Raw genomic sequence first — 20160 nt, forward strand, 5'->3', positions numbered from 1 at the left:
TGCAAGACTGATATTCCTATTAGCATCTTACTATGATAGTTAAGTATCCTCTCAGGTCTCTATAAAGAGGCAGTCGGAGGAACCCCCAGGCCTTGAATTCTTTTTCTTCCAAAACGCTCACAAATCTATTTGAGCAAGGTCTCAGTCATTCCTCCTGGTCATGTCATTCAAATTCTATGCTCTGTTATTGGCTTTGGTGCCCTCCATCCAAGCCATACAAGTCGCAAACTTGAATGTTTCGGAAAGTATTGCTAGCAAATATGGTTGTGACTCAGCCTGCTACAAGAACTTTCAGGAAGGTCTATCTGTAGATGCCGCTTCCTACGGTGCAATTTATGACACAACTTTCTACGAGACCGCCCATAACTTTTCCAGCTCGAAGCCCGGCGATGCTCTCAAATTAGAGCCAGTCAATGCTACTCTCCTCCACGATATCCCAAAGGGAACTACTGCCTACAGATTCCAATATGTGTCAAAGGATCTTGATGGCAAGAAGATTCCAGTTACCGGTTTCATTGCTTTCCCGTACGCCAGCAGGTTGAACGGCCATGTATACCCTGCAATCGCCTATGGGCACGGAACATCCGGTGTGTTTCAAGGTTGTGCACCTTCAGCTATGCCAAGTCTGTATGAGTATGGTAGCTGGGCCTTCTTGGTTTCGCGTGGATATGCGGTCATTGCAACAGACTATGCCGGGCTCGGGAACAACTACACTGCCCATCCATGGCAAGCTTCACCGGCACAAGCTCATGACTTGTACTACTCTGTTGCTGCAGCACGAAAGCTGTTTGGTGGCGCGCTCACGGATGAGTGGATGAGTGTCGGCCACTCCCAGGGAGGTGGTGCAGCTTGGACTCTTGCGGAGAGCTCTCTGTTGCATGATGACCCTCTCTCGCTGGGAAGGTACCTCGGTACAGTTGCTCTGGCACCTGGGGTCCGACTCCAAGACATGGTCCTCGCTGCTATCCAGGCTTCGTCTTCATCCGATCCTGCTTCTGCGCGTAGTTTTCTTGGGGAAGCTGGATTTTTGGTCCTTGGGTTGCGAAGCATTCTCCCCAACGACCCGCAAACATGGCTACAGCCTAAAATCCGGAAACGTCTTGAACTTGCGACACTTTCTCAGGCATGCTACGACTCAATGATGTCGTTAGTTGCGGACCTTGATATTACCGATTTTGTCAACATCTCAGACCCAAGCCTTCACTTGGCCCTTGAGAAAATGCAAGCCATAACCGCCAGGGGCGAAAGCAAAAGTCCCCAGCCTATCTTTATTGCGCAGGGGCTTTCTGACGGTTCGGTGCTTGCCCGAGTGGTCGAGAAAGCATACCATGCTAGTTGTCAATCGGGGAACGATGTTCACATACAAACCTATCCTGGAATCGACCATGACCCAGTGATTCCCGCTTCGGCACCCGCTTTCCTTCAGTGGATTGACGATCGTTTTGATGGCATCAAGGTAAAAGGCGGATACAGTAACAAGACGATCCAGCCATTTGACTCAATCAATATGTACGCTCCGAGCGGTTCTAGCTAGAGCAATGGCCCTGCGCCTGCTATTTGTTGCCGACTTTGGAATCTGAAGAGTGTTGAGATGGGTGCCCAGTTATCGGAATTTTGGAGGATCCTGTCTCTATACCGAAAGCGGCCTCTATGCTATCGTTTCTTAGCCTGACAATGGCAATGAACTACTCGAGAAAGCTGATAAATTGTATGCCGTTAGCTTCTGCATAGTGGTAGTCACATTCTCGCAAGATTCCAAACTCAAAAGGGACTCTCCTACTATATCCAGGGCTGACTGCAGTAATCGTATATGGGTACGCACAGAACGAGCAACCTGATTGACCCTCACGTATAATCAACTTCGAATGTCCCTATCAAATATGAACCCTGATTTTCCTCCGCCCCCTCACGGCAACATTACCGAATGAGGGGGATATAAGCGTCAAGTTGACACCTCGGCCAATTTACATCTCCAGAACAAAGCTCTACCCGAGACCAACATCTACCATTCAATACTCTTCTCTTCTAAGCAACTCTATCCACCATGACCATCGAAACACCCCCACAAGAACAACCCCAAGAGCACAAAACACCACCCTGGAATAACCGCGTCCTCGAAAAGCGCGCCACCCAGCTAACCCTGATCCCCTCAGCTTGGCACCTCCCAGCACCGCTTTTCGCAAACCCACCAGCATCAAGCATAGACACTATCCGCGCAAGCTGCATCCTCTCCGCCGACGAGTTATCATGGACCGAGAAAGCAGATATCCGCGACCTCGTCGAGCTGGTCAAGTCTGGGCGTGTGACGAGTGAGGCGTTGACAACGGCGTTTTGTAAACGCGCTGCTATCGCACAGCAGGTTACTAAGTGTTTGACGGAGATCTTTTTCGATAAGGCTCTTCAGCGTGCGAGGAAACTTGATAATTATCTGATGCGTACCGGTGAGGTTGTGGGGCCTTTGCATGGGATTCCGGTTTCTGTGAAGGATCGCTTTGATGTTGAGGGTTTCGATACGACTGTCGGTTCGTTCTCTTGGCTTTCCTTTTTCTGTCTCTCATTTCAACGTCGTGTTGGATCATTGCTGATATATGTATAGGTTGGGTGGGCCTGACCAATAAACCCGCCAAATCCAACAGTTCAATCGTGCAGCTACTCGAGTCGATGGGTGCAGTGCTCTATGTCAAGACCAACGTGCCACAATCTCTAATGGTTAGCTCTCTGCCTTGTCTTCCATACGCGTTCTTGTCGAAGCACCACTCACCAAACCGCCCGATTAGATGTCCGACTCGTACAACCATGTTTTCGGCCAATCCGTAAACGCCTTCAACCACGCCCTGATCTCAGGCGGTAGCTCTGGTGGCGAGGGCGCCCTTCTTGGTTCTCGGGGAAGCGTCTTGGGAATCGGGACTGACATCGGTGGCTCTATCCGAGTCCCTTCTAATCTACAGGGTCTGTACTCTATATGTCCGACGACGGGGCGAGTACCGTGGGACTGCTCCTTGTGAGTCATTCATTCTTCTTACTTGGTCAGTGCTGATATACTTCGGTAGCTCACACCAGCACTACCTTATCCCACCTGTTGCCGGTCCAATGGCCACATCTCTCGCTACGACAGAGTACTTTATGGAGAGTCTCCTTGCGTCCAGCCCATGGAATGTAGATCCAAACGTGGTTCCCATCCCCTGGCGAAAGGAGCTCGCGATCCCACCGGCAAATCGTAAGTTGAGACTTGGTGTTGTATTCGATGACGGCGTCGTCAAGCCGCAGCCGCCTGTTGCGAGGGCGATGCGCGAGACGGTCGATGCATTGCGAGCCGCTGGCCACGAAGGTATATATACCCCCTCCTTCTTTTTGAGTTTGCACCTCTCCTTCCCTCCGGTCGAACAGGTGACATACTAACCTACCAAAGTAATCGATTGGGATACCTCCCTCCACATCGCCATCACCAATCTCTGGACAAAAGGCATTCTCGCCGATGGCGGTCAGCACTGTCGTTCTCTCTGTAAGATAGTTGATGAGCCCTTGATTGAAGGCATGGTTGTCGGCAAAGAGACCGATCATCTTTCACATGAGGAGCGAGAGCAGGTAAGAGAGGACATTATTCACGACAATAACGTTTATAAAACCTCATTTCATTCTCCAAATATCTCGAAAGTAAATCAAAATTCCATCTTTCATTCTAACATTACCGAACTAGTTCGAAAGAACCAAACTCACCCTCCAAACCGCCGTCCTGAAGCAATGGGTTTCATCGGAAATAGACGCCCTCCTCATGCCCGTCCTCCCGTGGGTTGGCTACAAGCCTAAGACGTGGGTGAGGAGCAAGCAGTGGCTGGGCTATACGGCTATGTGGAATATGCTGGACTACGCGGGTGTTACTGTTCCTGTTGCGAGGGCGGATCGTGGTCTTGATTCTGCTGGTAGTGGATGTAATCCGGAATGGGAGGGACATTCCATTAGGAATGAGTCAGACCTTTTTAACTATTCACAGTGTGAGTGGTTGTGTTCTTTGTTTATTGCTTTCGGACTGGTTGGTTAATACTGACCCTGCTTGTTAGATGATGCCGATCTTGTACATGGGATGCCTATCTGCGTGCAGATTGTTGGGGGTCGGTTTGGAGAGGAAAAGGCTGTGGCGGTTGGGAAGGTCGTTGATGGGTTGATGAATCCGACTCCGTTCCATCCATAAGGCGAGAGACTACCTACATACTGGGGCAAGATCGAGGTAGTGAGTACTGCATTCATGAAACATATATATGAGGAAGTGCTTTTTCCTCTATGGCTTGTAGATCCCATCTAAGCAGCCATCAAATCATAAGAGAAAGTAGATACAATGCAGCCAGGCCTTTCCAGCCGAAAATCCTTCAAGATATGCCCCATACCTTTCAATGTACGCAACCAACAGATCAACAATAACCTAGAATTCGAACTCCTTGCGGAAGATGTTCACGTCCATACCGGCGACAACCTGGTCAGCCAGGTCACGACGACCCATCTGGCTGAAGACACGGCGCAGCGTGTCATACAGATTCGTGCTTTGATTCTGGCTGATATGCAGCATGCGCTCGAGTCGCTCGTCGTCCAAACCATCTGGATGCACACCGTCATTGATGATCTCGCGTGCACGCTCGCGGCCTTCCTGCTCTACAACACGGTGCATGGATAGTGCGCCCAGCAGGTGCTGTGCGGCCTCTGGGTAGCAGCCGATGTTGATACAGGACACGCCCAGGTTGTAGCGGGCACGCACGAAATTGGGGTTGATGTTAAGGGCTTGCTCGTAGGCTTCGATGGCTTCTTCGGAGCGGCCGGAGTTGGCGAGGGTTGCGCCGAGTCGGTTCCAGAGGAGGTGGAGCTGCTCTTGTTGGTTGGTGCTGCCGGACTCGGTGGAGGCTAGGGCTGCGGAGAAACAGTCCACGGCCTTCTCGTATTCCTCGGCGCAGTAGAAAAGGACGCCCAACCCGACTTGTACATCGGGGTCCATCTGGGCTCCTGAGGGGGAGAGCTGGGCGGCTTGGATGAATAGTTCCGTTACGCGGTCGTGGAGGAGTTGTCGGTCTGTGAAGCCGAGGTCTGCGTCACCGGATACTTCCTTCGGGTCGATGATTGTTGGGTACTTGTTAGACAGCCAACGCTCGAGTGTGCGGTAGGCGGTTGAATCGTAACCCTCGTTTGTGTACGACACAGCCAATCCCATCAATGCATCTAGATTCCCGGGGTCGACCTTCAGGGCTTGTTCCAATGCACGGATAGCGGGCAATTCCTTTTCGTTCTGCGCCTGCGCAGAGCCCAGCATCGTCCAAGCGTGCACATGCTGCGGGTCTTTTTGAACCGCAGCCTCGAAAGCCAGCGCTGCCAACGACAGATTACCACCCTCGCGCATGATCTTCATTCCCTCCTCGAACGGATTGCCCACAGCCTGGTAGACATTATCCTCCTCGAACATATAGTCGCCGAGCTGGGGATCCCGGAAGCGAGAGTTGAGACTATCAAAGCCATCCCAGTCACCGAGATCACCGACATGCACGTTATCGGTGACTTCAAAGTTATCTTCCTCGGCAAGTTTCCTGCTCGTCGCGGTCTCAGTCTGGACTCGCTGCCATACCGACTCAAACGCGTCATTGGAGGGCACTGACCTGTCCAAATCATTCAGTTCCGCCTCCATGGCCGCATTAGCCTCTTCATCCGTCTTAGCCTCGTTTCCGACCGTCGCAGTCTCCATCTCGGCAAACTGCGCCTCCCAGTTCTCATCGTCAAGCTCCACCATCCGCCCTTTACCCTTATCCTGTGTCTGCCCCTCCATAGGTCCCTGCTGCATGCCCATATGTCCACCCATCATAGGCTGCATCATTCCCATACCACCCATACCACCCATATAACCACCGCCCATAGCCATCGGTCGCTGGTACCCCGCCATCATAGGCGAGGCGTTCGCAGCAGCAGGGCTCGACGTCTGCGGCATACCCATACGGTTCTGCTGTTGGAAGCGGGCGAACTCGGCAGGATTAAACCCAGGTGCGTTGTTCATCTGGCCGGGGAACGCGGCTTCCATGCGCGCCTGCTCGCCGGAGTCGAACTCCTTTGCCCACCCGGGTGACCCTGTGCGGGCAGGCGCCGTCTGGAAGTTATCCAGCTCGCGGCGCATGTGCTCCATTGCGAATGGTTGTGGCGAGGGTCCATTTAGCTGTTGGCCTGGTTGTTGCATGAAATCGTCCATCATCTGATAAGGAGTTTCCCAACACCGAGATTAGTTTTCCGTTGCTGTTTTCCACTGCGGGGAGTTGTAGGCTGTGTCGCTCACCTGGTCCTGTCCGCCCATCATGCTGTGTGAGCGCATGCCTTCTTGCATGCCCGGTCCCCGGCCTACCAGCCGGTCGCGCTGTAGTGATTTATCATCCTGGACGTGCTTCGTGAATTGTGAGAGCGGGTTCCCCGCGGTAGAGCATTCTGCGCCACCGAGGAACGACATGGTGGGGATGTGACGGGTTAGAGGTGAGTAGAGTGTTTAATGCAAAATAGAATTTCGGAGAGAAGTAAAGGAAAGGTAAAGATAACTAATGCATTTCCCCCGGATAACCCCCCGAGAGGTCGTGGGGTTCAAGGCCTTTCCGCCTGAGCCGAGGTTCCCCGCCGGCTGAGTCACGGGATTCACGAGGTACAAGGTACGGAGGTATACAAGTGGCAACATGTACTATTTGAGGTAATCGATTCATTTTTTCGGCCTTATTTATCTATCAAATACATGTATGTACTATTCGGATTTTCCTTGTATGTTCAAAGCCAAGTGCCCAAGTTCACTAAAACAGTGTCAGTACCGGTCGCAACCCCCAAGATAATGAGAAAGACACTGACCATGAACCGCCTTCACTTGAGTGTAGGCCGAAAGGGCATATTCACCCAGTTCTCTCCCAATACCACTCTGCTTGTACCCACCGAATGGAATAGCAAAGTGGGAGTCTTGCGAGCTGTTAATCTATCGAGGGGTCAGCATTCTCATAACAATTATATCTGCAAGTACATACCCAAACCATGCCAGCCTGAATAGCAGCTGCAACATTATGAGCACGGGTAATGTTCTCCGTGAATAGGGCGGCACCGAGTCCATACTCGGTATCGTTAGCCTTATCAACCGCATCCTTCTGGTCCTTGAAAGACTGGATCACGACAAAGGGGCCAAAGACCTCCTCCCGCACGGGAGTCATATCGCGATTGGTATCCTTGAAGATAATGGGCTTGACGAAATAACCCTTGGCATCCGGGGAAGGCTGGTCATCTCCAAGAACAAGCTGTGCGCCTTCCCGCTTGGCGGTCTCGAGATACCCCAGAATGCGACTTTTCTGTGCAGCGGACACCTGAGGTCCGTGGTTCACTTGGGGATCGAATTGGCTGCCGACGATAGAGTTCTCAATAGTGTACTGCTTGAATTTCTCGACGAAAGCCTCGTAGATGCTCTCCTGCACATAGATACGCGAGGTGGATGTGCAAATCTGGCCCATGTTGCTCATGATGCCGACGTGCGACCACTTCACTGCTTGGTCGAGGTTGGCATCCTCGAAGACGAGCAAGGGGCTCTTGCCACCTGTCTCGAGGGTAATTGCCTTCAAGTTTGAGGCAGCCGCCTTCATAATGGCTTTTCCGGTGTTAGTGCTGCCAGTAAAGGCGATCTTATCCACGCCCGGGTGCAATGCTATAGCGGCACCGGCAGTGGCACCGGGGCCATTGACAACGTTTACCACTCCAGCGGGGAAGCCGGCTTCCTTAATCAAAGAAGCCAGATATAAGATTGAGAGCGGGGTTTGTTCCGCAGCTTTGATGACAACGGTATTGCCACATGCGAGAGCAGGTCCAAGTTTCCACGCTGCCATCTACTTGGCATTAGCATTGCCTGAACGGCTTGAGTCAAGGGGTGCTTTTCTGTGACATACCATAGCAGGATAGTTCCAAGGAATGATCTGCCCGCACACTCCGATAGGCTCGTGTCTAGTGTAGGCCAACTTGGCCTCGCTAGTCGGGATGGTCTGACCGTGAATTTTGTCTGCCCAGCCTCCGTAGTAACGGAAGACAGAAATTACTTCGGCAAGGTCCTCTCCCAATGCCTGTTCGTATGGCTTGCCGTTATCCCATGCATCGATTGTGGCGAGAATGTGCTTGTCGCGGTCGCAAAGGTCCGCAAGGCGGGACAATAGAAGGCCTCGGTCATACCCGGTCAAGGATTGCCATTCCTCCGACTTGAAGGCATCTCGAGCAGAGGCTACGGCAAGGTCGATGTCCTCTGGGCCGGCGGATGAGACGCTGGCGATCACAGATTCATCGTACGGGTCGACAGTTGAAAGGGTCTGGCCGGAGGTAGAAGGAACGAACTCATTGTTGATGAACAGTCCTTATTTCAAACTGTCAGTGACTGGACTTAAGCTGCTGAGCAAGTGATTACCCACCGGTAGGTTGTAAATAAGAGGTCTTGTTAGGAGCAGTCAATTGGATAGGTTGAGCCATTGTGAAGTGTAGATTGAAGTTTCTAGGATTTGCAAATCCTATTCTTGAAGGCTTTATATCATACTGTTCGCAAACAATCGGAGTATTTATCTCATTTTTTTTTTTTTTTTTTTTTTTTTTTTTTTGAAAGAACAATGTCTTCCAAAGAGGAGCCAAGCAAAAAGCGGTTTGGTCGTGGCCTATCTTTTTGCCTATTCGGGAAATGCGGAGTACCATAGATGAGGGGACGCGCGATTCTGTAGTCGCCGAGGATGGAGGTCATTTAACATTTCAAAGATCATTTGGCCCAAATACTTTCCCGTTGAGGTCATCGCCGTGCAAGTTGTCGAAAAATATTCCCCCTAAGGCAAGTAAGAAACCCATCCAGCCTGCCTAGGGTCAATTCAAAGGCCGAAATCTTGGCTATTCTCTCCAACATCCACAATTGATAGAAGATTACGTAGATATTCCTTTTTAAGTAGTTTTAAAGGCATGGGCAGAATAATTCCCATATTTGAAATGGCTCATTCTTCTGTACATTCTCCAAGGGGCATGCCATAAATGCCCGTTTAAATAGTTTTAACTGTTTCCATTCCCTTTAGACGCCAATTAAACTCCCTATCTCCTCTGTATCTCCTTCGTCTACCGATCGCATCCATCATTTAAATCCACCAATAAATCAAACATGCAATTCTACAACTACGCCGGCACCGAGGCAAACTCGGAATCCTTCCACTACTCGCAAGCCGTCCGCATTGGAAACACTATCAAAACCTCTGGCCAAGGTGGCTGGGACGAGAGTGGCAATGTCCACCCTGATGCCGAGCAACAAGTGGCTGTCGCTTTCCAGAACGTTGAAAAAGCCCTGAAGAGTGTCGACTCGCGTCTGTCGTGGGAAAATGTTTACGCAGTGCGCAGCTATCACATTAATGTGGACCAGACATTCGATATGGTCACCGGCAATTTCAAGAAAGTTCTTCCTGGTCACCGACCCATTTGGACTTGTGTGGAGATTGGAAAGCTTGGGATTGAGGGAATGGTGATTGAAATTGAGGTTGAGGCCCATTGCCCTTACTAGCTGGTTGTCTTCTAGCGGGCTTTACCATGTGATGAACTCGTGTATATAACTCGCAATGAAACCTTCTACCTTGCAATGCATCTTGACGTTCAATAATAATCGTAACCGCATTTTCTTTTGAGATAAATCAAAGAATGGATCCGAATTCAAAGAGGGGTGGAGCTGTAATCTGATACCTGACAGATGCGAAACAAATCGACTTCACAACATCGAGTTAAACCCCAATTAGGAAAGTTTTTGGGCAACATCTACGCCAATTCCTTCGACCCGCTCGACACGGGCAAATGGCACTGATAAGCCCAGCCGGACGATTGCCATGGACCATGTCGTACCCCGCAATCGTCTAACCGTAAGTGTCGTAGTCCCAGGCTTGGCCACCGGAACCATGATAACAGCCCTGGAGTAAATCGTATGGCCGTAGATATATGACCCCTATCCAATGGCTTCTTCATAAGCCGTGGCAAAAAGACAAATGGCCCAAATGATTTCCCTTGCTGGACTAGAACAAAGCTTCTTATCCAAGTACATGCAGTGGGGAAACAGTATAAAGACCAATGCTACATACCCACGCAATAAATCTACAACCCCATCAGTGTCTTTTCTATTCCCAATCGGGATAACCAATGGAGAAAAGCATGGAGAAACAAGACCTGAGCATAGACTCGTGCGACAAAGTCGAAACCCATGGGCTCGGCACATATCAGGATGAACAGCTATACCAATTGGGGTACAAGCCTCAGCTGCGCCGCACGCGCAAGCTGTCAAGCATGCTATTCATGTCCTTGTCAATTGCCTCTATTCCCTATGGTGTCGGTAGCGCCCTCATCAACGCCGTGTATGGCGGCGGCCAACTCTCACTCTTCATTGGACTTCTGGTAGTGCTGGCACTGGATACCTGCGTTGCCCTATCTCTTTCAGAACTCGCCTCGAGATACCCGACCTCATCTGGTATCTACCACTGGTCATTTCGGCTCTTGAAGACCAGCGGGAGTAGAAAGCTGGTCTCATTTGTCACAGGCTGGATCTGGCTCATCGGGAACTGGACAATATCGCTTTCCGTAAACTTCGGAATTGCTTCTCTCATCGTCGCAACTGTGTCTATCTTCTATCCTGCCTGGACAGCCTCTGACTGGCAACTACTTCTCATCTTCTACGCCATCTGTCTAGTGGTGTTCATGATATGCTTCTTCGCCGACCAGCTCCTTCCTCTCATCGACACTCTCTCCGCAGCGTTTTCGGTCGTCACATGTACCACACTCTCCATAACCCTCCTCGTCCTTGCAAAGACCGGTCGTCACGATGCCTATACAGGCTTCGTTGGGTATGATCCCAGCTATTCCGGCTGGGAGGAGCATTTCACCTTTTTCATCGGTCTCCTCCCTCCAGCCTACGCATTCTCCGCACTAGGAATGGTGACCTCCATGGCAGAAGAATGTACAGACCCAGAAATCCAAATCCCCACAGCTATCAGCCTGGTACCTGTGGTAGCCGGTGCCGCAGCGCTAGTATTCACTGTGCCAATTTGCTTCACACTTCCACCGCTAGCGGACATCATTACCGCGCCATACGGCCAAGCACTGCCATATATTATCCATGTAGTGACAGGCTCACCCGCAGCCTCAATCGTCCTCATGATCCTTGTTCTATTCGTCGCCCTTTTCTGTTCCATCAGCATCACAACCACCGCCGGGAGATGTACCTGGGCTTTCTCGCGCGACAATGCAATCCCATTCTCGCACCTCTGGTCATCCACTGTCAGGGACAGCCCACTGGCAGCGCTGTGCTTGGTTACGGCTGTTGAGATGCTACTAGGACTCACTTACCTCGGAAGCAGTAGTGCATTCACGGCTTTTGCGTCGGTGGGCGTGATCGCGTTGGCTGTGGCGTATGCGATTCCCGTCGCTATCAGTCTGTTTGTTGATCGCCGCGTGGAAATTAGTCAGTCGCGCTGGAAGCTGAATCCCCTCATTGGTAAGACGGCGAATATCCTTGCGCTATTATGGATTTCTTTCCAGGTTGTTCTGTTCAGCATGCCTGTCACGCTTCCTGTCACTAGCGAAACGATGACCTATGCGTCGGTTGTGTTCGTGGGTTGTGTTGCTTTAAGTATGGGCTGGTATATGTTCTATGGGCGGAGATGTAAGATTGAGTTCACCTCCTCCTGGCTCCAAGATGAAGACTAACTAGGGTACAGATTTCAAAGGGCCTCTAGAAGAGGCTGAGCGCTCTTAACTTTAAATGGAGTTCATCCACCGTGCTTTTTTTTACTTTTTTGATGTCTATTTTGGCATATTCATGAGAAATTACATATATACACTTCTAACACTGCTACTTTCCAACAAGTGCCCGGGTGGTCTAGTGGGTAAGAAGCTCTTCAGCTCCACAGTCAATAAGTGCATCCACTAACAATTCTTCAGTATGATTCGCGCTTAGTAAGACTTCCTAATCGGATCAAATCTCTTACAATTTACTAACCAACTCTCCAGGGGTTCACCCAAAGCAATATTGCGCGAGGTCCCCGGTTCAATCCCGGGCTCGGGCCCTTTCTTTTTTTTTTTCTTCCTCTTTCTTTTTTGGTTCCTTTTGGTTATACTGATCAATATTTTCTTGAGCTATTCCAGCGTTGCCCTTAAGGTATCTATCTATCAATATAAATTGGGCATTTAATCCGCGGGATAGGGATATTGGTGTGCTTGAGTTTTATAGTATTTTCCGCTTTTTCCGAGCTATCCCTATTTTCCCTATTCCGGGATAAAGATTGTATCTATAGTCGCGCTATCCACTGTATATCGTTGTTAGCATTAGCTAGAATAGCATAGTATAGGCGTATACAATTGTCTGACCTAGATAGGCGAACAAGGCATATTTTCCTTGGGAACTATTTGGGTGGCGGGGAGAGTGTCATTCGAAATGGGCGCTCGAGGGAACAAGCTGGTTCGTTATCGCTGCATCTCACTCTCTAGACGTAAGCAACATCTGGATTACCACTAGAATATGACCTTGAAAGGGTCTGTGAAAATGACCCCGAGAATGACCACTTCCGGGACGTCTTTCCACCCGTAACTTTAGAGAGCGAGCCGGCGCCCACCGTCGATCACTATTTTACCCTCACCTAGCGCCACCCTTATTTACCTCAGTGAAGAACGTCACTGGAGTCCGAGATTCTATCCTCAGATTCCTTATTATGTAGTTGTATAATCCGCCATTATCTACCAACCCTTAACACTGTCGCGTATCACTTCGTAATCATATTGGACCTACCTAGGTACATATGTACCTTATAGAGGCGCTAGAAAACGCGTTCCTATTATTTATCGCTGGGTAGTATACTATAGGCTGGTCTAGAGCGGTCTAGTATAGGATATAATTAAAATCCTCGTAAGGAGATCGTGAAGAAATCTCCTGAATTTAGGAGCCTAGCCAAGAAATGGGGCTTTCTAGGCGCCTAGCATTAGTGGATAGTCGTGCAGCTTATGCTATCCATCATTCGTTCGCCAGGATGATATCAACCATGTCGAGAGATGGAGACGGTGTAAAAGTAACAATTCTTGGCATGTCATTGACTTATAGAAATGGGTTCATGGGTAGCATGGTATATGGGAGTTTTGCTGTGTAGAAGTGAGAGAGAATCGGAGATGCCTGAAGAGAGAGAAGGAGATATACATATAGCTTTAGCAGAGGGACAACCAATTCTGAATATGTCGAGACTTCAGAACCTCTAGATAATCCCTCGCTAATGGGGAAACTTCGGCTATTGCGATCTACATACTAGACTTTTTTTTTGGCTTGACAAGAATCTTATATTTTCTTAGGGCTTGTTCAGTATATCCGGCTTAGCACTATGCATAAATAGCTGTCATCAAGCCCCTGCAGCCATACCTAAATAGAAGATATTCTGAATACAGCAAGCACATTTAGAGGCTCCTCTTGATCTGTCAAAATCCGAAGATATGATTCTATTCAGTGGGCGGTTATTTATATACATTCTGACTTCCTTCTGTTGGATATCAAGCATATCTGGCCAACTGTTGACCGAGGCGACAAACTCCTCCTCCTCCTTAATCACCGTATTGGCTTCGTCTCGTGCAGTTGTCTCAGGCCAGTTGACCCCTGCTACGATTATAATTTCTCGCGTGACTGGAAAGATCATCGCCGTCTATGATTCCGTTCTCCCCGCTACCGACTTCCCCGAGGGGATCCCGTATACCGACCATTCCCCTAATGTCCTCCTCCCGGGGTTGATCGACACTCATGTTCACCTCAATGAACCGGGCCGCACAGAATGGGAGGGCTTTTACACAGGCACCCAAGCCGCCGCTTTTGGTGGGGTCACCACCGTTGTGGATATGCCCCTAAATGCCATCCCACCCACCACGACAGTTGCGAACCTAAAAGAAAAAGTCGCAGCAGCCCAGGGCAAATGCTGGGTAGACGTCGGCTTTTTTGGTGGTGTCATTCCCGGCAATTCTCACGAACTTAAAGCCCTTGTGGATGAAGGCGTCCGTGGGTTTAAAGGATTCCTAATCGATAGTGGGGTAAATACCAACCTAAGTGTACTCTGTGATGCTGCAGCGCTAACCTCCTTCTAGATTGATGAATTCCCCGCTGTCAATACGGAAGACATCAAGAAGGCCATGGCTGAATTGGCCGACGAGCCCACGACGCTCATGTTCCACGCGGAAAAGGAACCTCATGAGGAACCCCTCTCACCAACCGGACCTGTGGACGACTATTTCACTTACCTGCAATCCCGCCCGTCAACCTATGAGACTAATGCCATTGCAGAGGTCTTGTCCCTGGCCCATCTGGCGCCCGAACTAGCCCTGCACATCGTCCACCTTTCCGCCATGGAGGCCATTCCGATGTTACGCGAAGCCCGCGCACAAGGCGTGTACGTCACTGCAGAGACTTGCTTCCATTATCTCTCCTTGGCCGCCGAGCAGATTCGCAATGGTGACACCCGCTACAAATGTAGCCCGCCCATCCGCTCCCAAGAGAATCAGGATGCCCTGTGGGCCGAACTAGCGCGATACCCCGACGACGGCGTGATTCAGACCGTCGTCTCGGACCATTCGCCCTGCACGCCGGATCTCAAGCTCCTCCCGCCGCACATCCCTCCCCAGACGGATGCTCCATCCCACAACGGCAGCTTCCTCACAGCCTGGGGTGGTGTCTCTTCCGTCGGTATGGGCCTCCCGATCCTGTGGACCGAATTCAGCCGCAGGAATAATCTGACCTTTGCGCCGGAGGGCGAGAATACGAAACGCGCCCTCCAGGATATCGTCCGGCTCTGCTGCATGAATACCGCCGCCCAGGTGGGTTTGGAGAAGCAGAAGGGTGACCTGGCCGTTGGAATGGACGCGGATATTTGCGTCTTCGACGACACCGCAGAGTGGGTTGTCGAGCCATCTACCATGCTGTTCCGGAATAAGATGTCGCCTTATCAAGGCCAGAAACTGAGGGGTGTTGTTCGGGAGACTTGGCTTCGGGGTGAGCGAATATTCACCCGTGCTGCCGGATTCAGCGATGACACGCCGTCGGGCAAACTTCTGCTGGAGAAACGGGCTAAACGGGATTGAACTTCCTCATCTGTTGGGGACTTCATGGCTCGGCATAACCCAAACCGAGGCAGCTTGTTATGATCACCAGTGACTAGATGCTAGATAGATTAGATGAGATGTACAATGTTATGGTATAACACCTATGCCAGATTGCGGTGAGAGAAAGCTAAGGACATCCAAGGGAGGTTACATGACGGCGTATTCTGACATTAAACCTAAAAAGGCAAATCTAATTCGAAAAGAGGTCCGCCGTTTACAAGCTAAATGTTCGATAATCTTGCCGGCTACGATTGGTACGGGACAAGACCAGCCGTGGTTTTTTTAACCCCACACCGGTGAACCGAGCATATGACGGCATCTCCAATGGTTTACCACATTGGGAAGGTCAAGGAGTGTCCAGGTGGAAAGAGCGAGATACGAGTTTCCGGATTGCGGGGAAGGTGCATCCAATGAGAGGGCGTTAAATACAGCCCCATCCATGGTACAAGGAGGGATGGACCCCATAATGTGAGACTCTTATCGGGACGCACTATACCCTAAACAGATGGACACTTAAACTGCCTGGTCAGGTCGTTTATGGCCAAAATATTTGCCTGAATGGGTTTAGCGGGTTCAATATACTCTAGAGTGCTAACCTAGTATGTACAACATGTGTGTACCTAGGTATACATTCTGTACCTTATTTAAGAGCATCTGCTCTCCATCAGCTAGACTACAAGTGCCACCGTCAACAAACTTCAACATTGGACGAAACAATGCTTCCCACCAATCTCATCCTTCCATCAAGTACCCTTCCCTTCCTAGGGCTACTCATGTCCGTCCTCACATGGCTAATAGTGAAATGGCCAATTCACCGTAAATCCAGTACTTCTCAAATACAACAACTGGAGAAACAACCATTCATCAAACCACTTCCCAGCCCTTATCCCGATGACCCGACTTCAAACACTCCCAAATTGTATCGCCCATTCCGACATGGTCCCAACTTCATTACGATGGGAATTCGCAAACTGCACTGGGACAACTGGATCGAAATGGATTCCTACTTTCTTCGATACCACGATATAAAAGCGGCAGAATTGAAAAAGGATTTCAAAGAACACATCAAATACGTTGATAATGCAGTCACAAAAGATGCTTGCTTTGAGCTCAATGAGGAATTGGTCCGTCATCTGACACATCGCTATCCCAAGACCTTCCGATTAGAAGAAGGGAAAGTGCACAATAGCCTCACTGGAGAGGCATTTGAATTTCCAGCGGGTATGCTCAAATGCTGAATCTGATCACTGCTGCAAGAAGGTTCTCAGCTAACTCTCAGCTATAGCAACCCCCGACGAGGCTCTCGCGACATCAGCTCTGCTAGTTCAGGATGATCTAGTGCTCATGGTGAAAAATGACGGTATGGTATCTTCGCTTGAGAATTTGAAAGGTGTAATATCTAACACAATGCAGACGGAGAATACCACCTCGACGCGGCCGCTGTTTGTCTCCCCGGTTTCTGGCGTCTCAGAGAGAAATTCCGCATGTCCTTAGACACGCTTCACTTCGAGGCCGGCGTTCCCCACTACGCGGCCAAGTTACAAAAGGCCATGAACAAGTTCATGCTCAAGCTTACCCCGGATAAGCCAGTGGAGAGAAATAATGTATGTTCAATTTGCGTCCTGTCTCATTGATCGAAGGCATGTCGTCCTAACAAACATAATAGTTCTTTATCCAACTGGACGACGGACTTCACTGGTCCCACCGTATGGGCGATCAACAAGGAACAGAAGTTGCCTGTTCGTTTCCAGTTCCCTCCCTCTATGCATTGAACAGATGCTAACTACATTAATCACCAGCATGGGCCACCGCCAACGGAAAAGACCTCACCATCGACGAGATCCACTTCCGCTCGGAAAGACAAACACTACGTCGGCTGCCACGCTCGGGGGCAACCTTGTTCACCATTCGCACGTATTTCGAGCCAATGACAAAATTGGCTCAGGAGCCCTATATCCCTGGTCGGTTGTTGGAGGCTATTCAGAACTGGGATGAGACTGTCTCTTACTATAAAGGAAAGTCTAGCTGGGAGAAGATATTGATGCCGTATCTAGACGAGCAGAATCGATTGCAGCGGGAGCGGGGACTTGTGAAGGGAGCAGAGGGCGAATTCCCTTACTAAATTGCATTGTGCGTGCTTTACCCTTTTCGTTTTTAGTTACAGGCTGTGAATCGAGCTCTTCGATAAACGGAGAATAGTTCCCCAGTGTAGACACTGTAACATAGACCATGTACACCTTCCAGTGGGCAATTGAACTAAGTACATATAGCATCATTGGCCATAAGGCACCTCTGGTGCGAGGACTATGTCATTCTTGATCTGATTCTATACAGTTCCACTGTCTCCCTCGATTTCCACAGAGCATAGCACCCACAAATATAGTTGCCATGTTTGTTATTTGCCATCTTGGTCATAGCAAACATTGCCATCCATCGCGTTTTGGTCAACTATTTAAAGCTGTCACCATCAATCTCGATCCTTCCCTCGTCAACACCCCACCAACAGGCCATCCCTCGATTTCCACAGAGCATAGCAACCACAATAGACCTGCCGCTCTTTGTTATTTGCCACCTTGGCCATAGCAAACATTATCGTCCATCACGCCTTGATCAACTATTTAAAGCTGTCACCATCAACCTCGATCCTTCCCTCGTCAACACTCCACCAACCAGCCGGTCTCTCGGCTCAACGACAGATACACCACGTACTCCCTCCACTCTTGTCTAGGCTTCACCAATACTAGACAGTGTGTGAGGACCATCTGTCACACTCCCCTTCCATGGAGGAAATCGCACCGGGTCCTATCCGTCTATTGGCCTCTGAGCAGTTCGGTCTGCGACCTCTTCACCTTCTTTTAACCACCGTCAACCACCGTCGTCGTTTTTTCTTCGTCTTCTGCCTTCCGCTTCCGTTGCTGCTTCTGCTGCTTCTTCTTCAACAACACCCTCATTTCGCTGTATCCCCGGTGGTCATGCAACGTGCAAGAAGCCACCCTTCTTTGGATTTTCAATCTTTCCAGCTTTGTGCCTCTGGCTGCACAATGAGTGGTCGGTACTCGAAAGATAAACCAGAACTCCAACGCCGCCACCCTTTCCTCTCTGTTATATTCTTGAATGGTATCTACCATGACAGCGGCGCAAGGGAGCACACCCTTATTTGACTTTCCAATTTTTCCGGTCTTTGCCCCTCAACGCGACTGCTTTAGCGAAATGCCATTACTGGGAGACCGAGAATGGCGCACCTTATTTCAGTTGCTTGAAGGAGCGGAGTTCAATCTGCCCAACCCAGAGTGGCTCATTCCAGCCAATCGTTGAGATATTGAGAGGAATCCGCATCCACGGATACGCTGTGTTGAGACAGGCAACTGCTTGTTCTTCTTTCCGGATGAACCATGTTCTCAACAACCAACTTGCGTCTTGTCGGTTATCTAGTCCTAGTCATCCACACAACCGGCCCGGATGAAGTGGAAGCTACATCCAGCAAGGAGAAATAGCTAATTGTTCACGAAGTCCCCAACACCAAAATCTGGATTGTACCATCAAACTCGTGAACGCTCTGTCTTGTCACTCTCCCATAGCCGACTGTGCGACTTGGTGCCTTCACGCTGTTCTCATGAGTACATCTCATCTTCACTCCAGGAACAAGTGGCATTTTCGGTAAGACTATCGATCAATTGGCAGGATTGCATAAAATGGTCTACCAGTGATGTGGGAGGGGATACTTCATAAGGAAACGGTGCACGTTGGACATGCAATATGACTTCCATCTTGACCATAGCAAGCATTGTCATCCACCGCGTTTTGATCGACTATTTAAAGCCGTCTCCGTCAATATCGATCCTTCCCTCGTCAACACCCCGCCAACCGGCCAATAGGGGCTCAATATCAAATATTCTTCTTCCCTTTTCAGCATCATTCGCTTCGTGTCGGTCTACATTACCGTGCAGGTGGGATTTGCGATTTAGGCCAAGGGACAAAAGCTCCCGGGTATGAAAAAGGTATGTCTCGTGTCTCCAACAAGCACCCTTCTCTTATTGACCACGCACTGGACCCTAGATATCCGATGCACGCTTGCATCCATGAACCTCGTTTGGTTACCCAAGAACAACTACTGTCTGAAGGAGCTCCAAGCAATATTGAGGTCGTGAAATTTGGTCCAAAATGAAAGATCGTGGAGGTTCTCTGGATGTCTTCATGGCTTGCAGACAAATCAAGGCCCGACATCACACTAGCTTTCAACAGATTGCAACGTCGCGCGGCTGCAAGTGGTGGCCGACGCAGGGAGCCCTGCCGCCAGCAGTTGCCCGGAGTGAAGCTGTTGGCCACCTCGCCTATCCTACTCTTCCCGTTGAGGACGGGGTAGAAGAGTGGGGGAGATAGGTAGTGAGGTGAGCTTCTTGGTGCGGAAGGCGGTCCAGCTCGTCCATGGAGGATCGGTCCAGGAAGGACGATCCGAGTGAAAATCCATTTGCCATTCAATCAGGCTCGGAAGTCGACAACCCGAGTTCAACCAAGGGGATTTCCGCGTCAACAAGACGTTGAAGAATTGAAACAGCTTGTCCGATACCTGATACGGCCCTTCTAACATCGACTTGGGCGTTAGAATCTCAAATTGGCCGTGATACTCCCGAATAAGATGTCGCATAGATGCGACAGACTCACAATATTACCGAACTTGAGGTGGCAGCGGCTATTACCCAAGTTCCGACGTTCCACTCGAGCGTTAGAGGGGGAATAGCGCTCGATCAGCAATTAGAGCGCTAGCTGTGGCAGCATATTGCTTGAATGCATAAGAAATAGGAAGAATGGTTGTTCTAGGCAGTCTGTCCCGGTCAGTGATCTCACTGAAGAAGGGAACGCCCAATGGCAAATTTGGCTCTTTCATATCCTAAATATGTTGTAGACGTGTACGGTGTAGTACGTGGTTGTACTGTTCTATGTCGATTATATCGAGTTGTCTCCTGAATATTAAATCCCTTCCTTCTCTTTCTCCGTCTCACCTTTCCAGAGGTC

General features: G+C 49.9%; 9 protein-coding genes across 9 annotated transcripts; 7 read left to right on the forward strand and 2 right to left on the reverse strand.

The window, feature by feature from the left end:
* Positions 1-160: 160 nt before the first annotated feature.
* Positions 161-1534, forward strand: N7525_009498 (uncharacterized protein; the record flags this gene model as incomplete). Its single annotated transcript, XM_002563556.1, has 1 exon — positions 161-1534. The coding sequence occupies one exon, from the start codon at positions 161-163 to the stop codon at positions 1532-1534; it is 1374 nt and encodes a 457-aa protein (XP_002563602.1).
* A 510-nt stretch (positions 1535-2044) lies between these two features.
* On the forward strand, positions 2045-4189 carry N7525_009499 (uncharacterized protein; the record flags this gene model as incomplete). The annotated part of the gene is made up of 7 exons (XM_061214753.1): positions 2045-2522; positions 2597-2709; positions 2778-3001; positions 3051-3328; positions 3410-3585; positions 3698-3992; positions 4059-4189. 7 exons carry the CDS (start codon positions 2045-2047, stop codon positions 4187-4189), a joined length of 1695 nt encoding a protein of 564 aa, XP_061069184.1.
* Positions 4190-4417: 228 nt separating this feature from the next.
* Positions 4418-6466, reverse strand: N7525_009500 (tetratricopeptide repeat protein; the record flags this gene model as incomplete). Its single annotated transcript, XM_061214754.1, has 2 exons — positions 4418-6217; positions 6299-6466. 2 exons carry the CDS (start codon positions 6464-6466, stop codon positions 4418-4420), a joined length of 1968 nt encoding a protein of 655 aa, XP_061069185.1.
* Positions 6467-6771: 305 nt separating this feature from the next.
* N7525_009501 (Aldehyde/histidinol dehydrogenase) lies at positions 6772-8490 on the reverse strand (the record flags this gene model as incomplete). The annotated part of the gene is made up of 5 exons (XM_061214755.1): positions 6772-6794; positions 6850-6970; positions 7020-7862; positions 7923-8377; positions 8433-8490. The coding sequence occupies 5 exons, from the start codon at positions 8488-8490 to the stop codon at positions 6772-6774; spliced, it is 1500 nt and encodes a 499-aa protein (XP_061069186.1).
* A 664-nt stretch (positions 8491-9154) lies between these two features.
* Positions 9155-9547, forward strand: N7525_009502 (uncharacterized protein; the record flags this gene model as incomplete). The annotated part of the gene is made up of 1 exon (XM_002563560.1): positions 9155-9547. One exon carries the CDS (start codon positions 9155-9157, stop codon positions 9545-9547), a length of 393 nt encoding a protein of 130 aa, XP_002563606.1.
* A 635-nt stretch (positions 9548-10182) lies between these two features.
* N7525_009503 (uncharacterized protein) lies at positions 10183-11730 on the forward strand (the record flags this gene model as incomplete). The annotated part of the gene is made up of 1 exon (XM_002563561.2): positions 10183-11730. The coding sequence occupies one exon, from the start codon at positions 10183-10185 to the stop codon at positions 11728-11730; it is 1548 nt and encodes a 515-aa protein (XP_002563607.2).
* Positions 11731-13497: 1767 nt separating this feature from the next.
* On the forward strand, positions 13498-15126 carry N7525_009504 (uncharacterized protein; the record flags this gene model as incomplete). The annotated part of the gene is made up of 2 exons (XM_002563562.2): positions 13498-14082; positions 14137-15126. 2 exons carry the CDS (start codon positions 13498-13500, stop codon positions 15124-15126), a joined length of 1575 nt encoding a protein of 524 aa, XP_002563608.2.
* Positions 15127-15863: 737 nt separating this feature from the next.
* On the forward strand, positions 15864-17269 carry N7525_009505 (heme-dependent oxidative N-demethylase family protein; the record flags this gene model as incomplete). The annotated part of the gene is made up of 5 exons (XM_002563563.2): positions 15864-16368; positions 16433-16507; positions 16561-16751; positions 16814-16886; positions 16947-17269. 5 exons carry the CDS (start codon positions 15864-15866, stop codon positions 17267-17269), a joined length of 1167 nt encoding a protein of 388 aa, XP_002563609.2.
* A 2039-nt stretch (positions 17270-19308) lies between these two features.
* N7525_009506 (uncharacterized protein) lies at positions 19309-19527 on the forward strand (the record flags this gene model as incomplete). The annotated part of the gene is made up of 1 exon (XM_061214756.1): positions 19309-19527. The coding sequence occupies one exon, from the start codon at positions 19309-19311 to the stop codon at positions 19525-19527; it is 219 nt and encodes a 72-aa protein (XP_061069187.1).
* Between the last annotated feature and the right edge of the window lie 633 nt (positions 19528-20160).

The sequence above is a fragment of the Penicillium rubens genome (assembly GCF_028828025.1).
Source record: "Penicillium rubens strain IBT 27055 chromosome Unknown utg000003l_segment0_segment0, whole genome shotgun sequence".
Taxonomy (NCBI): Eukaryota; Fungi; Ascomycota; class Eurotiomycetes; order Eurotiales; family Aspergillaceae; genus Penicillium; species Penicillium rubens.